The 20,115-nt window shown below is 42.1% G+C and overlaps 1 protein-coding gene across 2 annotated transcripts in view; it reads left to right on the top strand.

The window, feature by feature from the left end:
* Window positions 1-19,223, top strand: part of ARHGAP8 (Rho GTPase activating protein 8) — a 213,396-nt gene extending 194,173 nt beyond the window's left edge. For both annotated transcript variants that reach the window (XM_075344217.1, XM_075344211.1), the window contains 5 exons: window positions 1,435-1,508; window positions 8,238-8,315; window positions 9,861-9,989; window positions 11,461-11,564; window positions 17,941-19,223. In XM_075344217.1, the coding sequence (XP_075200332.1) occupies window positions 1,435-1,508; window positions 8,238-8,315; window positions 9,861-9,989; window positions 11,461-11,564; window positions 17,941-18,138 (583 nt within the window). In that variant the 3' untranslated portion in view covers window positions 18,139-19,223. The remainder of the gene's footprint in view (window positions 1-1,434; window positions 1,509-8,237; window positions 8,316-9,860; window positions 9,990-11,460; window positions 11,565-17,940) is intronic.
* Window positions 19,224-20,115: the final 892 nt, after the last annotated feature.

Genomic DNA, 20,115 nt, shown 5'->3' with positions numbered 1-20,115 from the left:
TGGATGATAGTTTTGATGATGTATTCCTGTGCTGATTATGGTACTAGTGCTGTATTCATGTACTGATAATAGTTCTGGTGATGCATTCCTGTACTGATGATGGGTCTGGTGGTGTAATCCTATACTGATTTACGGTTCTGGCGGTGTATTTCTATACTGATTTATGGTATTGGTGCTGTATTTATGTACTGAATAGTTCTAGTGATGTATTCCAGTACTGATTTATGGTACTAGGGCTGTATTCACATGCTGTTGGTGGTTCTTTTGATGTATTCATGTACTGATAATGGTTCTGGGGATGTATTCCTGTACTTGTTATGGTACTAGTGCTATACTGATTATAGTTCTGGTGGTGTATTCCTGTACTGATTATGGTTTTGGTGTTGTATTCCTGTACTGATTATGGTACTTGTGCTGTATTCATGTACTGATGGTGGTTCTGGTGATGTATTCTTGCACTGAAAATGGTTCATGTGTTGTATTCCTGTACTGAATGTAGTTCTGGTGATATATTCCTGTACTAGTTATGCTACTAGTGCTGTATTTATATACAAATTATGGTTCTGCTGGTGTATTCCTGTACTGAATATGGTAAGAAAAGGATGAAATAATCCTGCACACCGTTCCTCATAAAATGCTTCAAGACTTATTGACACATTAAAATCCTTCTTCAAAATTGTGTATTCCGGGCATCTAGCCCTGCCTTTCACGTTTCGGACATGCATCCTTCCTTATAGGAATGGTGTATGGGATTCCTTCATCCTTTTCTTGCATTGAATTGTGGACGCCAGCCACTTCATCCCAGCACCTGTGGATCCAGATCACTGTGGTGAACCTGCTAAATATTTTCTATTGACTGAATGTGGTACTGGTGATGTATTCATAAACTGAATAGTTCTGGTGATTTATTCATGTACTGATGATGGTACTAGTGCTGTATTCATGTACTCATGGTAGTGATGCATATATCTACTCATGGTGGTTCTGGCTATATTGTAAAATATTAAAATAGAAGTTAACCCTTTCTGTTTCAGCTACATTTGCATAGTTAACACAACAATTTTCACAGTGGTGACGGGTTGTAAAATTTTGAAAAAAAAAAAATTGTGACCACATTTACTACTTTATTCTTCAGTACTTAAAAAAAAAAAAAAAAAAGCTATAAAAGCTGTTTATGTTCCAGCAGAGGGAACATGAGTTAAAACACAACTTTTTTTTTTTTTTTTTTTTTAACAAGAGCTCCCTCTAGTGGCGACAGTAAGCAGCCATCATTTTTATTGTTTGAGGGTTTCTTGTAGTTCCCTTGACATATCAATTCTTCAGGACCTTTAATTCGAATGTGTTCAATCTTTACTCTTCCTTTTAAGATAAAAATATCTAATTAAAATTTGATCTTTAATCTCTTGTTCATGTTCCTGTTCTTTTTGTTTCCAGCCTGAAGAACAAAAACAAAGGAGATCTGATCCCACCGGTAATGGAGCAGACCATCTCCTACTTGAAAGCAAAAGGTGAGATATTTTCTACATTATTTAATCAATCATTACCAGTTTATTCAAACAGTTAAAACTTTCAGTTCACCCCTTCTGCCTTGGCCGGGTACTGCAACTCGAAAAGAAAAAAATTAATCCTGAAATCCTGCAGTTTTCACTGAGTCTCAGAAAAGAATGTCTGTTCCTGTTCTGTACAGAAAACTTTTCAAAAGTTGCATTAAAGTGTAAATGAAGATTTTGTACAATTTTGTTCTCTTATGGTCAAGCCCAGTCATTGTTGGCCAATAGAGGCAGAGAAGAGGAGGCTCCGCCTACAATTCTACAATATCTAGAGATTCCCTTTAATTATGTTCAGCTGCTTATACTTCTATTAATAATGGAATTTGCTTTGTAAATGATCTGGAAGTGTCATCTTGTCATCCCGGATGGTGAGACGTGGCTCGCAGTCTATAGCACACTGACCTTGATGTAAGTGGAGTGTCTTAAGTTAGGATATCCAGCAGGTGTTAGGCACTAAAGGATCCTGGGAAATTTAAATTTATGTAAATTTAGCTCCCAAAAACTATCTAGCGCCACCTATAGGTACCTACAAGATAGGTCTATATTTAACCCCAAAATTCTGGACGTAAACATGATGTAAATAAAAAATTTAAAAAAGGGGACCGGTCACTTTACATAAATATTAATTGTTTTATTACCTTGTGTAAAAGCCGCTGTTCTCCTGAATCCGGTGCTGTTTTTCTTGTCTTCCTGCGCCTCTCCGTTCCTGAGATATGGTCCCTTATTCAATGTGCATTAATCTAGTCTTGTTACTAAGTGGGCGTGGCCCTCCACAGAAAATATTTGATGACCCCACCTACTTTGCTAACAAAACTGGATTTACATACAGGGAATAGGAGGCCATATCTCAGGAACAGAGAGGCGCAGGAATAAAAGAAAAACATCGCCGGATTCAGGAGAACAGTGGCATTTACATCAGGGAATAAAAAAAACATATTTATGACCTGTGACCGGTCCCCTTTAAGTTAGTTTAAAAACTGTATTGTAATTTAGTAACTTAAAGGGGTCATAAATGTTTTGGTTTTTTTTATTACCTGGTGTAAATGGCACTGTTCTCCTGAATCCGGTGATGTTTTTCTTTTCTTCCTGCGCCGCTCCATTCCCGAGATATGGCCCCTTCGTCTCTGTGCATTAATCTGGACGTAAACATGATGTAAATAAAAAATTTTAAAAAAGGGGACCGGTCACTTTACATAAATATTAATTGTTTTATTACCTTGTGTAAAAGCCGCTGTTCTCCTGAATCCGGTGCTGTTTTTCTTGTCTTCCTGCGCCTCTCCGTTCCTGAGATATGGTCCCTTATTCAATGTGAATTAATCTAGTCTTGTTACTAAGTGGGCTTGGCCCTCCACAGAACATATTTGATGACCACGCCTACTTTGCTCACAAAACTGGATTTACATATAGAGAAGAACGGGCCATATCTCAGGAATAGAGAGGTGCAGAAATAAAAGAAACACATCGCCAGATTCAGGAGACCAGCGGCATTTACATCAGGGAATAAAAAAAACATATCTATGACCTGTGACGGGTCCCCTTTAAGTTAGTTTAGAGACTGTATTGTAATTTAGTAACTTAAAGGGGACCGGTCACAGGTCATAAATATGTTTTTTTTTATTACCTGGTGTAAATGCCGCTGTTCTCCTGAATCCGGCGATGTTTTTCTTTTCTTCCTGCGCCTCTCCATTCCCGAGATATGGCGTCGTCTTCTCTGTGCATTAATCTAGTCTTGTCACAAGTGGGCTTTGACCACGCCTACTTTGCTCACAAAACTGCATTTACATACAGAGAAGAAGGGGCCATATCTCAGGAGCGGAGAGGCGCAGGAAGAAAAGAAAAACATCGCTGGATTCAGGAGAACAGCGGCATTTACACGAGGGAATTAAAAACCCATATTTATCATGTGTGACCGGTCCCCTTTAAGTTCCAAAATTACTATACAGAATCTGAACTATCATCTTTGGGTATGAAGGATAATTCCCTTGTCTGAGGGCTGCGATGTGCAGCGTGGACTTACTCACATGAATGGCATTGAGCTGCAATACCGGACACAGACACGAACAGGAGTGTCGCTGTGGAGGAAGTCAGCCACATGTTTTTAATATGGCCCCTTTACTATATATTACGTTAATAATCCTCCTCTAACCACTTTCATTTTCCTGGTTTACATTTCAGGTTGAGCAATTTGCATTTTTATGCCGTCTAATTGAATAAACACTTTGTAAATTCCCATTAAAACTTATGCAAATGGCGACATTAATGGCCGTAACAGTAACGGCTTAATGACCCTTCACGACAAGTGCCGTTTTTGTGAAAGAGATGAGAAAATTTCAGGAAAACAAAGGTCTCTAAAACTTGGAATATATTCTCTCCATTGCTGTACTGTATAAAGTATTCACGCCCTTCCCTGTGTCTAATTGTGTGAAATGCCCTCCCCCTGGTAATAAACTGCCTTTTTTCTATTAATTGGAATGAGAAAAGAACAGCTAATTAATTCCACCGTGATCAAATTGCCTATTTGCATAACAGTTCACACCCTATGACTCTTCACTATGTGTTATATGAAGAGGTGCTGTCACCTCCCCCACATGTCTATTTTAGTAAATACTTGCATTTCCCAATACATTTCATTATCCCTGTACTGTGACATCACTGTGTGCATTATCCCTGTACTGTGACATCACTGTGTGCATTATCCCTGTACTGTGACATCACTGTGTGCATTATCCCTGTACTGTGACATCACTGTGTGTATTATCCCTGTACTGTGACATCACTGTGTGTATTATCCCTGTACTGTGACATCACTGTGTGCATTATCCCTGTACTGTGACATCACTGTGTGCATTATCCCTGTACTGTGACATCACTGTGTGTATTATCCCTGTACTGTGACATCACTGTGTGTATTATCCCTGTACTGTGACATCACTGTGTGCATTATCCCTGTACTGTGACATCACTGTGTGCATTATCCCTGTACTGTGACATCACTGTGTGTATTATCCCTGTACTGTGACATCACTGTGTGTATTATCCCTGTACTGTGACATCACTGTGTGCATTATCCCTGTACTGTGACATCACTGTGTGCATTATCCCTGTACTGTGACATCACTGTGTGCATTATCCCTGTACTGTGACATCACTGTGTGTATTATCCCTGTACTGTGACATCACTGTGTGTATTATCCCTGTACTGTGACATCACTGTGTGTATTATCCCTGTACTGTGACATCACTGTGTGCATTATCCCTGTACTGTGACATCACTGTGTGCATTATCCCTGTACTGTGACATCACTGTGTGCATTATCCCTGTACTGTGACATCACTGTGTGTATTATCCCTGTACTGTGACATCACTGTGTGCATTATCCCTGTACTGTGACATCACTGTGTGTATTATCCCTGTACTGTGACATCACTGTGTGTATTATCCCTGTACTGTGACATCACTGTGTGTATTATCCCTGTACTGTGACATCACTGTGTGCATTATCCCTGTACTGTGACATCACTGTGTGTATTATCCCTGTACTGTGACATCACTGTGTGTATTATCCCTGTACTGTGACATCACTGTGTGCATTATCCCTGTACTGTGACATCACTGTGTATATTATCCCTGTACTGTGACATCACTGTGTGTATTATCCCTGTACTGTGACATCACTGTGTGTATTATCCCTGTACTGTGACATCACTGTGTGTATTATCCCTGTACTGTGACATCACTGTGTGTATTATCCCTGTACTGTGACATCACTGAGTGTATTATCCCTGTACTGTGACATCACTGTGTGCATTATCCCTGTACTGTGACATCACTGTGTGTATTATCCCTGTACTGTGACATCACTGTGTGCATTATCCCTGTACTGTGACATCACTGTGTGTATTATCCCTGTACTGTGACATCACTGTGTGTATTATCCCTGTACTGTGACATCACTGTGTGCATTATCCCTGTACTGTGACATCACTGTGTATATTATCCCTGTACTGTGACATCACTGTGTATATTATCCCTGTACTGTGACATCACTGTGTGCATTATCCCTGTACTGTGACATCACTGTGTGCATTATCCCTGTACTGTGACATCACTGTGTGTATTATCCCTGTACTGTGACATCACTGTGTGTATTATCCCTGTACTGTGACATCACTGTGTGTATTATCCCTGTACTGTGACATCACTGTGTATATTATCCCTGTACTGTGACATCACTGTGTGCATTATCCCTGTACTGTGACATCACTGTGTATATTATCCCTGTACTGTGACATCACTGTGTATATTATCCCTGTACTGTGACATCACTGTGTGTATTATCCCTGTACTGTGACATCACTGTGTGCATTATCCCTGTACTGTGACATCACTGTGTGTATTATCCCTGTACTGTGACATCACTGTGTGCATTATCCCTGTACTGTGACATCACTGTGTGTATTATCCCTGTACTGTGACATCACTGTGTGTATTATCCCTGTACTGTGACATCACTGAGTGTATTATCCCTGTACTGTGACATCACTGTGTGCATTATCCCTGTACTGTGACATCACTGTGTGTATTATCCCTGTACTGTGACATCACTGTGTGCATTATCCCTGTACTGTGACATCACTGTGTGTATTATCCCTGTACTGTGACATCACTGTGTATTATCCCTGTACTGTGACATCACTGTGTGCATTATCCCTGTACTGTGACATCACTGTGTATATTATCCCTGTACTGTGACATCACTGTGTATATTATCCCTGTACTGTGACATCACTGTGTGTATTATCCCTGTACTGTGACATCACTGTGTGCATTATCCCTGTACTGTGACATCACTGTGTGTATTATCCCTGTACTGTGACATCACTGTGTGTATTATCCCTGTACTGTGACATCACTGTGTGTATTATCCCTGTACTGTGACATCACTGTGTGTATTATCCCTGTACTGTGACATCACTGTGTGCATTATCCCTGTACTGTGACATCACTGTGTGTATTATCCCTGTACTGTGACATCACTGTGTGCATTATCCCTGTACTGTGACATCACTGTGTGTATTATCCCTGTACTGTGACATCACTGTGTGTATTATCCCTGTACTGTGACATCACTGTGTGCATTATCCCTGTACTGTGACATCACTGTGTATATTATCCCTGTACTGTGACATCACTGTGTATATTATCCCTGTACTGTGACATCACTGTGTGTATTATCCCTGTACTGTGACATCACTGTGTGTATTATCCTGTACTGTGACATCACTGTGTGCATTATCCCTGTACTGTGACATCACTGTGTGTATTATCCCTGTACTGTGACATCACTGTGTATTATCCCTGTACTGTGACATCACTGTGTGTATTATCCCTGTACTGTGACATCACTGTGTATATTATCCCTGTACTGTGACATCACTGTGTGCATTATCCCTGTACTGTGACATCACTGTGTATATTATCCCTGTACTGTGACATCACTGTGTATATTATCCCTGTACTGTGACATCACTGTGTGTATTATCCCTGTACTGTGACATCACTGTGTGCATTATCCCTGTACTGTGACATCACTGTGTGTATTATCCCTGTACTGTGACATCACTGTGTGCATTATCCCTGTACTGTGACATCACTGTGTGTATTATCCCTGTACTGTGACATCACTGTGTGTATTATCCCTGTACTGTGACATCACTGAGTGTATTATCCCTGTACTGTGACATCACTGTGTGCATTATCCCTGTACTGTGACATCACTGTGTGTATTATCCCTGTACTGTGACATCACTGTGTGCATTATCCCTGTACTGTGACATCACTGTGTGTATTATCCCTGTACTGTGACATCACTGTGTGTATTATCCCTGTACTGTGACATCACTGTGTGCATTATCCCTGTACTGTGACATCACTGTGTATATTATCCCTGTACTGTGACATCACTGTGTATATTATCCCTGTACTGTGACATCACTGTGTGTATTATCCCTGTACTGTGACATCACTGTGTGCATTATCCCTGTACTGTGACATCACTGTGTGCATTATCCCTGTACTGTGACATCACTGTGTGTATTATCCCTGTACTGTGACATCACTGTGTGTATTATCCCTGTACTGTGACATCACTGTGTGTATTATCCCTGTACTGTGACATCACTGTGTGTATTATCCCTGTACTGTGACATCACTGTGTGCATTATCCCTGTACTGTGACATCACTGTGTGTATTATCCCTGTACTGTGACATCACTGTGTGCATTATCCCTGTACTGTGACATCACTGTGTGTATTATCCCTGTACTGTGACATCACTGTGTGTATTATCCCTGTACTGTGACATCACTGTGTGCATTATCCCTGTACTGTGACATCACTGTGTATATTATCCCTGTACTGTGACATCACTGTGTATATTATCCCTGTACTGTGACATCACTGTGTGTATTATCCCTGTACTGTGACATCACTGTGTGTATTATCCTGTACTGTGACATCACTGTGTGCATTATCCCTGTACTGTGACATCACTGTGTGTATTATCCCTGTACTGTGACATCACTGTGTATTATCCCTGTACTGTGACATCACTGTGTGCATTATCCCTGTACTGTGACATCACTGTGTGCATTGACCCCACAGTTGTCCTTTCCCCCATCTTCCAGGGCTGAGGACTGAAGGCCTCTTTCGCAGATCGGTTTCCGCTCACATCATCAGAGATATCCAGAAGCTGTATAACCTGGGTGAGTGCTGCGCTCCGCTGCGCGCGGCGTTCCGGTGACACTGAATCTTCTGCTGCGGCCGCTTATTTAATTAGTTAATCATAAAGCCATTTGTAATCTGGTGTCAGGTTAGCGGGAGATGTAGTGAGGCTGATTCCTGTAGACCACACATTAGTCATTACATACTAAGTAGAGTCAATGAAATACAGCTCTGCTCCCTGCACCCGCCCCACCGACCCGTGCGGACCACGCGGGGCGTATCGGGGATAATGGAGGATCCTCCATCCGACATCCGCCCTTCCCCCCTGTAATGACGGGGACATGTCACCACCGCCGGGATTATTACAGGTCAGAGGCAATTATATTTTATGTACCTATTTGCTGAACCACATAATACACACCTCAGCTGCTGCAGAACCTCATATACACCTCAGCTGCTGCAGAACCTCATAATATACACCTCAGCTGCTGCAGAACCTCATATACACCTCAGCTGCTGCAGAACCTCATAATATACACCTCAGCTGCTGCAGAACCTCATACTACACACCTCAGCTGCTGCAGAACCTCATATACACCTCAGCTGCTGCAGAACCTCATACTACACACCTCAGCTGCTGCAGAACATAATATACACCTCAGCTGCTGCAGAAGCTCATATACACACCTCAGCTGCTGCAGAAACTCATATACACCTCAGCTGCTGCAGAACCTCATACACACACCTCAGCTGCTGCAGAACCTCATACACACCTCAGCTGCTGCAGAACCTCATACTACACACCTCAGCTGCTGCAGAACCTCATATACACCTCAGCTGCTGCAGAACCTCATACTACACACCTCAGCTGCTGCAGAACATAATATACACCTCAGCTGCTGCAGAAGCTCATATACACACCTCAGCTGCTGCAGAAACTCATATACACCTCAGCTGCTGCAGAACCTCATATACACACACCTCAGCTGCTGCAGAACCTCATACACACCTCAGCTGCTGCAGAACTTTATAATACACACCTCAGCTGCTGCAGAACTTCATAATACACACCTCAGCTGTTGCACAACCTCATGATATATGCCTCTGCTGCAAAACATAATAAAATACACCTCAGCTGCTGCAAAACATAATAAAATACACCTCAGCTGCTGCAAAACATAATAAAATACACCTCAGCTGCTGCAAAACATAATAAAATACACCTCAGCTGCTGCAGATTCTCATAATATACACCTCAGCTGCTGCAGAACCTCACTACATACACCTCAGCTGCTGTATAGGTAGAGGTGGCGGTCCGGTCTGTTGTGTGGCGGATTGTTGGTCTGTCTCTGGCTCTCGGTGTATGGAGTCGTGCAGACGTTTGTCCTTTGTTACTCGCACTCTTCCGCTTCCTCGCTTCCGCAGTACCTCGCTCCGCAGTACCTCGCTCCGCAGTACCTCGCTCCGCTTCTCGCCTCCATTATTTCCTGTCTTCTTCTCTTGCTCCCCCTCAGCGCTTGTGTTGTGTGATAGGCGGCTCAATATTAATGACTGGATCCCGTCACTATATTCTTGTCCATTTACAGGGAAACCGGTGAATTTCGCTGAATATGGAGACGAGCACATCCCTGCCAGCGTCCTGAAGACCTTCCTACGGGAGCTCCCCGAGCCCCTGCTCACCTTCAGGTCCTACCGGGCAATCCTGGAAATCACCAGTACGGAGTAACAATAATCCTAATATATGGAGTTCACACCTTGCTCCCATCTCATAGAATACAGTCTAATAGAGGAAAACCTGCAGCTGCATCCCCCTCCTATCCCTACTTCCATTTTTTACACTCTTCAGCATCACTTTCTTCAATGAAGTAATGTATTTTTCTTTTTTTTTTTTCTCATCCTATACTTTAACAGCTATCAACATAGTGCTCATCAACTTCAAGAACACAACTGCAGCTGCATCCCCCTCCTATCCCCTCTTCCATTTTTTACACTTTTCAGCATTACTTTCCATAATGAAATATATTTTTCTGTTTTTCTGTTTTTCCTTTTTTTTCCCTCATACTGCACATTAACAGCTATAAACAGTGCTCAACTCCAAGAACACAACTGCAGCTGCATCCCCCTCCTATCCCCCTTTTTTTTTTTTTACACTTTTCACAATTAGTTTTCTTTTTAATGTTATGTATAAAAAAGTGATCCCCAAAATGATAGAACCCATGTGAAGTAATAAAATCAGATGCTACTAAATATTACAATGACAATATCACTGCTGCAGACAATCACTGAGCCTAACATCTTGTGCAGAGCTGGTGAGCTCAGCGATTGGCTGCAGCACATCACATAATCACTTAGCAGCTCATGCTAGCTACCTTGATATAGCTGCCCAGCTCAGTGATTGCCCGTAATATTGAGGTCATATTACCTGTTTACAACATTGCTGCAGCCAATCACTAAGCTCAGCGAGTCATATATCTATATCGACAGAGCTACTCAGCTCTGTTATTGTCTGCAGCAGTGAATATCATATCCACAGTTCACATCACAGCTGCAGCCAATCACTAAACTCAGTGGACCGTGCAGTCTACACCTGCAGAGATGCTAAGCCCAATGATTGGCTGCAGTGGTGACATCATGCTGATGATTCACACCAACACTGCAGCCAATCAAAAAGCTCAGCAATGTATACTATCTACAACAGCATAGCTGTTCCATTTAGTGATTGTTAGCAGTGGTGAAAGTCATGATGACCAGTCATATAACCGCTGCAGCCAATCACTTAGCTCAGCAATATGTGCTATCTACGACAGCCTAGATGCTCCACTCAGTAATTGTTTGCAGTGGTGAAAGCCATTTACCACTAGAGCCAATCACTAAGATTACCAATGTATGCGATCTACAATAGCACAGCTTCTCTGCTTAGTGATTGTTTGCAGTGGTAAAATTAATGATAACCATTCATATCACCGCTGCAGCCAATCACCAAGCTCAGTGGCTTGTGCTGTCTATAGGGCAGAGCTGCTGAGCTCAGTGATGAGTTACACTATCGACGTGACAAAAACACACAGCATTGGACCCCGGGAAGAATGAGCACTATCTGATATGTTATTATATGACATGAGGCCTGTCATTTGTGGAAAACCCCTTTAAATTTTTTCTCCTGTCACATGCAGCCACTTTCTCTTCTAGGCGTGGAGAGCATCCTGCGCGTCAACAGGTGTAAACAGATCGTTCACCACCTCCCGGAGCACAACTACGCCGTCCTGAAATATCTCCTCAGCTTCCTGAATATGGTGAGCGCCTCGGGAGAGTAACCAAGAAGGAACCAAACACCAGCAACTTCTGTCCTGGGTGGAAAACCTGTTACTGTAATGGGAGGCGTCGGGTCATAATTATTCCCTTCTTTGTACTCAACGGGTTCCAATAACAATAATAATAACCCGATTACAGAGTGTCCCACTGGTAAGGCTGTCAATTTCCCCACAGCACCTCCGCAGGACAAATGGAGTATTACATTGTTCACGATAAACCTAAAAATAATATGCCTCTAAAGTCTACAATAGGACAAGTCCCTTATAGGGAGTAGAAGGTCTTTTTTGATACACTTTACTAAATGTAGTACACGGCGTTGCCTCGGATAGTAACTAAGTCTCTCCCACTCTCCCTCTCTCACACTGTCCTTATGTCCCAGTCTCTCTCTCCCTCTGTCGCGCTCTCCCTCACTCTCGCGCTCTCCCTCACTCTCGCGCTCTCCCTCACTCTCGCACTCTCCCTCACTCTCGCGCTCTCCCTCACTCTCGCGCTCTCCCTCACTCTCGCGCTCTCCCTCACTCTCGCGCTGTCTCGCGCTGTCTCGCGCTGTCTCGCGCTGTCTCGCGCTCTCTCGCCCTGTCTCGCGCTCTCTCGCCCTGTCTCGCGCTCTCTCGCCCTGTCTCGCGCTCTCTCGCACTGTCTCGCGCTCTCTCGCACTGTCTCGCGCTCTCTCGCACTGTCTCGCGCTCTCTCGCCCTGTCTCGCGCTCTCTCGCCCTGTCTCGCGCTCTCTCGCCCTGTCTCGCGCTCTCTCGCCCTGTCTCGCGCTCTCTCGCCCTGTCTCGCGCTCTCTCGCCCTGTCTCGCGCTCTCTCGCACTGTCTCGCGCTCTCTCGCACTGTCTCGCGCTCTCTCGCACTGTCTCGCGCTCTCTCGCCCTGTCTCGCGCTCTCTCGCCCTGTCTCGCGCTCTCTCGCCCTGTCTCGCGCTCTCTCGCCCTGTCTCGCGCTCTCTCGCCCTGTCTCGCGCTCTCTCGCACTGTCTCGCGCTCTCTCGCCCTGTCTCGCGCTCTCTCGCACTGTCTCGCGCTCTCTCGCACTGTCTCGCGCTCTCTCGCCCTGTCTCGCGCTCTCTCGCCCTGTCTCGCGCTCTCCCGCCCTGTCTCGCGCTCTCTCGCCCTGTCTCGCGCTCTCTCGCCCTGTCTCGCGCTCTCTCGCCCTGTCTCGCGCTCTCTCGCCCTGTCTCGCGCTGTCTCGCGCTCTCTCGCACTGTCTCGCGCTCTCTCGCGCTGTCTCGCGCTCTCTCGCACTGTCTCACTCTCTCGCACTGTCTCACTCTCTCGCACTGTCTCACACTCTCGCACTGTCTCACACTCTCGCACTGTCTCGCTCTCTCGCACTCTCTCGCACTCTCGCACTCTCTCGCACTCTCTCGCACTGTCTCACTCTCTCGCACTGTCTCACTCTCTCGCACTGTCTCACTCTCTCGCACTGTCTCACTCTCTCGCACTGTCTCACTCTCTCGCACTGTCTCACTCTCTCGCACTGTCTCACTCTCTCGCACTGTCTCACACTCTCGCACTGTCTCACTCTCTCGCACTGTCTCACTCTCTCGCACTGTCTCACTCTCTCGCACTGTCTCACTCTCTCGCACTGTCTCACTCTCTCGCACTGTCTCACTCTCTCGCACTGTCTCACTCTCTCGCACTGTCTCACTCTCTCGCACTGTCTCACTCTCTCGCACTGTCTCACTCTCTCGCACTGTCTCGCACTCTCGCACTGTCTCGCACTCTCGCACTGTCTCGCTCTCTCGCACTCTCTCGCACTCTCGCACTCTCTCGCACTCTCTCGCACTGTCTCACTCTCTCGCACTGTCTCACTCTCTCGCACTGTCTCACTCTCTCGCACTGTCTCACTCTCTCGCACTGTCTCACTCTCTCGCACTGTCTCACTCTCTCGCACTGTCTCACTCTCTCGCACTGTCTCACTCTCTCGCACTGTCTCACTCTCTCGCACTGTCTCACTCTCTCGCACTGTCTCACACTCTCGCACTGTCTCACACTCTCGCACTGTCTCACTCTCTCGCACTGTCTCACTCTCTCGCACTGTCTCACTCTCTCGCACTGTCTCACTCTCTCGCACTGTCTCACTCTCTCGCACTGTCTCACTCTCTCGCACTGTCTCACTCTCTCGCACTGTCTCACTCTCTCGCACTGTCTCACTCTCTCGCACTGTCTCACTCTCTCGCACTGTCTCACTCTCTCGCACTGTCTCACTCTCTCGCACTGTCTCACTCTCTCGCACTCTCTCGCACTCTCTCGCACTCTCTCGCACTGTCTCACTCTCTCGCACTGTCTCACTCTCTCGCACTGTCTCACTCTCTCGCACTGTCTCACTCTCTCGCACTGTCTCACACTCTCGCACTGTCTCACACTCTCGCACTGTCTCACTCTCTCGCACTCTCTCGCACTCTCTCGCACTCTCTCGCACTGTCTCACTCTCTCGCACTGTCTCACTCTCTCGCACTGTCTCACTCTCTCGCACTGTCTCACTCTCTCGCACTGTCTCACTCTCTCGCACTGTCTCACACTCTCGCACTGTCTCACACTCTCGCACTGTCTCACACTCTCGCACTGTCTCACACTCTCGCACTGTCTCACACTCTCGCACTGTCTCACACTCTCGCACTGTCTCACACTCTCGCACTGTCTCACACTCTCGCACTGTCTCACACTCTCGCACTGTCTCACACTCTCGCACTGTCTCACACTCTCGCACTGTCTCACACTCTCGCACTCTCCCGCTCTTGCGCTCTCCCATTCTCCCAGTAGCAAAATGAAAGCAGAGCTATGATTGTAAATGTGACGGTGTGGATTCCCTTAGCGGAGATAGACACGTACACACACTCAGCTTTCTATACTAGATTAGGGAATTAACATGGGAGGAGTCTCATTTTTTTTCTCAGGCCGCAGGTAGAGCCTTGTAATACCGCCTCTCTTTGGAGGACCCGCACTATTCTCTGACACAGACAACCCTTTGGTTTGAATGGACATGGTGTAATACTTCATTTCACCTGTGGGGGAGCTGTAGGGAAATGAGACACTTGCTGACAGGTTATGATCGCTGGTGATCAACCACTTTTCTAAGAAGCAGATATAGTAAAAAAAAAAACATAATACCGCCACTCATTAACCTTAGGACACGTGATGATCAAAGACCTTTCGCAGGGAGCGACGCTTTGTCACCCATTAATATTTCATCGCTATGCACTTGTTAAGAGGCCGGTACTTGAGGCGGTAATGAGGTGTGCACAGTTACTACATAACCTTCCGGTAATTAACCAGCAGAGCGTTGCGGTATGGACGGGGCACGCAGCACATTAATCCTCGCGATCGCCATCCAGATTGCAGGAACGTAACTCTACAAATGTTTGTTGTGATGTTCGCATAAATCTGATTACTCAATTAGAAAAATGATATTAGCAATTCCCCATGTGACACATTAAAGTCATTAGATTTATAATCACGCGGGCGGAACTGCATTATTATAGCGGAATCTATTATGTGCACGGAAAATAAATAATACCGTATATCCCACCAATTATCCCGCAATTCCCCTCTCCGAGAACGAGGGCTAAAAATAACAGCAGCTACTCGTGAAATCGAAGTATGAGGGGAATTTACATTTTCTATACATTAGAGAAAGTAGTGTCACCTAATCTGCATGTGCTCTTTTGGGACCCCCGAACCTCCTGATCGGTGGGGGTCCCCCACAATCATTACATTTAATGGGTATTACATATCATAGTAGTCTCCCTCTTGGTAATTCTAGCTCTCGACACAATATTCAGTGCATAGATGCCTCTTTTCATGGGTTCCAAATTCTTACTTGCTTTATCAGCTCCTGCTTGGCATTGAGTACTGTTTCTTCATTTTCTGCATTAAGCAGCATTTTTGCCCATTTTATAATAGATTTCTTTCACAGTTGGCCTCATTTTTTGCCAATTTAATGATAGGTTAGGTTCTTTCAGTTTTACACATTACTATTTCTTCAAAAGAAACGCTTTACTGCTCTTACTGTAAAGAATCCTTTCCAATATACATGATGGGAATGCCTTTTCTTAATCATAGATTTTTTTTTTCACAACTGGTCTCATTTTTTGCCAATTTAATAATTAGTCAGGTACTTTCACTTTTACATTTTACTATTTAGGAAATGCTTTACTGCTCTTACTGTAAAGAACCCTTTGTAATATAAATGATCTGACTTTTATTAATAGATTTTTTTTTTTCACAATAGGTCTCATTTTTTGCCAATTTAATGATAGGTTAGGTTCTTTCAGTTTTACACATTACTATTTCTTCAAAATAAATGCTTTACTGCTCTTACTGTAAAGAATCCTTTCCAATATACATGATGGTAATGCCTTTTCTTAATAATAGATTTTTTTTCACAACCGGTCTCATTTTTGCCAATTTAATAATTAGTTAGGTGCTTTCAGTTTTACACGTTACTATTCAAAGAAAATGCTTTACTGCTCTTACTGTAAAGAACCCCTTATAATATACATTATTGAACTGCCTTTTCTTAATAGATTTTTTTTTTTCACAACTGGTCTCATTTTTTGCCAATTTTTTAAAAAAAGGTCAGGTACTTTCAGGTTTACATGTTACTATTTCTTCAAAGGAAATGCTTTGCTGCTCTTACTGTAAAGAACACTTTATAATCTAAATGATTGAACTGCCTTTTCTTAATAGATTTTTTTCACAACTGGTCTCATTTTTTTGCCAATTTCATGATAGGTTAGGTATTTCCACTTTTACATGTTGCCATTTCCTCAAAGGAAATGCTTTACTGCTCTTACTGTAAAGAATCCCTTACAATATACATGATAGTACGGCCTTTCTTAATCATAGATTTTTTTCACAACTGGTCTCATTTTTTGCCAATTTAATAATTAGTCAGGTACTTTCACTTTTACATTTTACTATTTAGGAAATGCTTTACTGCTCTGACTGTAAAGAATCCTTTGTAATATAAATGATCTGACTTTTATTAATAGATTTTTTTTCACAATTGGTCTCATTTATTGCCAATTTAATGATAGGTTAGGTTCTTTGTTTTACATATTACTAATTCTTCAAAAATAAATGCTTTACTGCTCTTACTGTAAAGAATCCTATCCAATAGACATGATGGGATGGTACGGCCTTTTCTTAATCATAGATTTTTTCACAACAGGTCTCATTTTTTTGCCAATTTAATAATTAGTTAGGTGCTTTCAGTTTTACATGTTACTATTCAAAGGAAATGCTTTACTGCTCTTACTGTAGAGAACTATTTATAATATAAATTATTGAACTGCCTTTTCTTTAATAGATTTTTTTCACAACTGGTCTCATTTTTTGCCAGTTTCATGATAGGTTATGTATTTTCACTTTTACATGTTGCCATTTCCTCAAAGCAAATGCTTTACTGCTCTTACTGTAAAGAACCCCTTACAATATACATTATTGAACTGCCTTTTCTTAATAGATTTTTTTCACAACTGGTCTCATTTTTTGCCAATTTAATGATAGATTAGGTTCTTTCATTTTTACACATTACTATTCAAAGGAAATGCTTTCCTGCTCTTACTGTAGAGAACCATTTATAATATAAATGATTGAACTGCCTTTTCTTAATAGATTTGTTTCACAACTGGTCTCATTTTTTTACCAATTTCATGATTGGTTAGGTACTTTCACTTTTACACGTTACTGTTCCCTCAAAGGAAATGCTTTACTGCTCTTACTGTAAAGAACCCCTTATAAATGATTGAACTTCCTTTTCTGAATAATAGATTTCTTTCAGAACTGGTCTCGTTTTTTGCCAATTTAAAAAAAAAAAAAAAAAGGTCAGGTACTTTCAGGTTTACACGTTACTATTTCTTCAAAGGAAATACTTTACTGCTCTTACTGTAAAGAACCCTTACCAATATAAATGATGGTACTGCCTTTTCTTAACACGTAATAATGTCCTGTTGGTTTGGACTAGTGTTCTTTGACATTTCTTTGTATACATCTATACACATTATAAAGATAAAGTCTACAACATCTTCCATTCTTTTATCTCCCCCTCCCCCCCCACACCCAATTAATCATTTCTTGACTCCCAAAATGTCTTTTATACTTTTGAAGTGAGAATTGAAGCCATATTCAAAGTAAAGCTTTACCTTTTGGATCATCATTTATCTTTTTCATGCACTCAAAAATTGCATTTGCTTTATCAGCAGCCTCCTGGCATTGAATGCTGCCATTTTTTTTTTTTTTATTTTTTTTTTTTTTTTTGCAGCATCTTCCTTTTTTTTCATGGCTTACTTTTTTTTTTTTTAAGATTCCACAAATTTGCACTGACCTTCTTCTTCTTCTTTATTGGCAGGTGTCTACAGAAAGCATTTCCAACAAGATGACGGCTTCCAATCTGGCCTGTGTATTTGGCGTAAACCTAGTGTGGCCACAAGAGGGCGCTCCATCCATAAACGCTCTGGTCCCAGTGAACATGTTTACAGAACTGTTGATCGAATATTATTCAAAAATCTTCAATGACAGAACGGTCCCCGGAGAAACGTTACCCTGAAATTTAATTTTTGAGAAGCTTAAAGAATAACTAAACATTTTTTTTAATTATTATTATTTTATCCAGCATCTAATGTTATAAAGCTTTACAAATAACTTTATTAGGGTATTTTTTATTAAAAAAAAAATGCAAACAGTCTATTTCCCTGCTGCTATAATATCAGAATGCATTCACTGGGAGTACAGCTGATGGCAGTGATGAGTCAGCTCCGCCCCTTTCACTGCCATCAGCTGTACTCCAAATCAGAAATTTGTGATATTTTTGCGGCTGAACACAGGCAAATAGAATGGGGAAAAGCAGAGGTTTGGAAGCCACTTAAATGCATTTTTTACAGGATTTTTTTTAAAAAAAATCCCCCTAATAATGTTATTTACAAAGTTTTATAACTTTTCCTGCTGGACAAAATTATTTAAAAACTTTTTTGGGAAAAGTCTGGTAACTAAGAAAAGTTTTCAAACTTGATTCTTCCAGAAAATGTTACAAAAGCTTGCACTCAAAAAAAGGTCAATTAATGTTTATTTTTGATATTCTGTTACAACTTCTTTTATGCAGATATTTTATTTAAAGGTAAAGTACACTAAAAAAAAAAAAAAAATCGTAGTTTTTTTTTTTTTTACCAAATATCCAACGAGATTTGCATATCTATAATAGGAAGACGACTGTTAGCCAGTTAGTTTGCTTCTAATATTCAGGTCAAATTTTTAAAGGAAGTGATTGAATCCTTATTTTTGCGTGCACTAGTTTTTCCTGCAGGGGCAGCTTATATAGGTCTGTAATATATTTTAGTATATTGTTTGGAAACTTTTGAAAACTGACATGATTAACGGTAAAGTGGCACATACAGAAAAAAACCTCTCCAAAATCCGTGAATAATTATAACAGTGACATCTGCAGGCCGAGGGCAGTACTGCACAAAAAAATGATGTAAAAAATCCTTTTATTTAATTTAGCTTTTTGTCATGGATTACATTTTTTTATATATATTCTTATTTTATTTTTTTTTAATCAACCCTACATTTAAAATATATAAGGATCAATGTTTTATTAAATCCGTGAAATATTGTAACAGTGACATCTGCAGGCTAAGGGCAGTACTGCACCAAAAAAAAAAAGAATTAAAAATTAGTTTTTTGTCATTCATGAAAAAATAAATAAATTTTATATATATATATATATATATATATATATATATATATATATATATATATATATATATATATATATATATATATATATATATATATTAGTACAGACCAAAAGTTTGGACACAACTTCTCATTCAAAGAGTTTTCTTTACTTTCACGACTCTGCAAATTGTAGATTCACATTGAAATTCATTTAAATGAATGAAAGCATGTGGAATGAAATACTTAACAAAAAAGTGTGAAACAACTGAAAATATGTCTTATATTCTAGGTTCTTCACAGTAGCCACCTTTTGCTTTGATTACTGCTTTGCACACTCTTGGCATTCTCTTGATGAGCTTCAAGAGGTAGTCACCGGAAATGGTTTTCCAGCAGTCTTGAAGAAGTTCCCAGAGATGCTTAGCACTTGTTGGCCCTTTTGCCTTCACTCTGCGGTCCAGCTCACCCCAAACCATCTCGATTGGGTTCAGGTCTGGTGACAGTGGAGGCCAGGTCATCTGGCGTAGCACCCATGACTCTCCTTCTTAGTCCAATAGCCCTTACATAGCCTGGAGGGGAGTTTGGGGTCATTGTCCTGTTGAAAAATAAATGATGGCCCAACTAAACGCAAACCGGATGGAATAGCACGCCGCTGCAAGATGCTGTGGTAGCCATGCTGGTTCTGTATGACTTCAATTTTGAATAAATCCCCAACAGTGTCACCAGCAAAGCCCCACCACACCATCACACCTCCTCCTCCATGCTTCACGGTGGGAAACAGCCATGTAGAGTCCATCCGTTCACCTTTTCTACAAAGACACGGTGGTTGGATCCAAAGATCTCAAATTTGGAC

Source organism: Anomaloglossus baeobatrachus, chromosome 4 (assembly GCF_048569485.1).
Source record: "Anomaloglossus baeobatrachus isolate aAnoBae1 chromosome 4, aAnoBae1.hap1, whole genome shotgun sequence".
Taxonomy (NCBI): domain Eukaryota; kingdom Metazoa; phylum Chordata; class Amphibia; order Anura; family Aromobatidae; genus Anomaloglossus; species Anomaloglossus baeobatrachus.
This window is presented reverse-complemented; position numbering and strand designations above follow the sequence as displayed.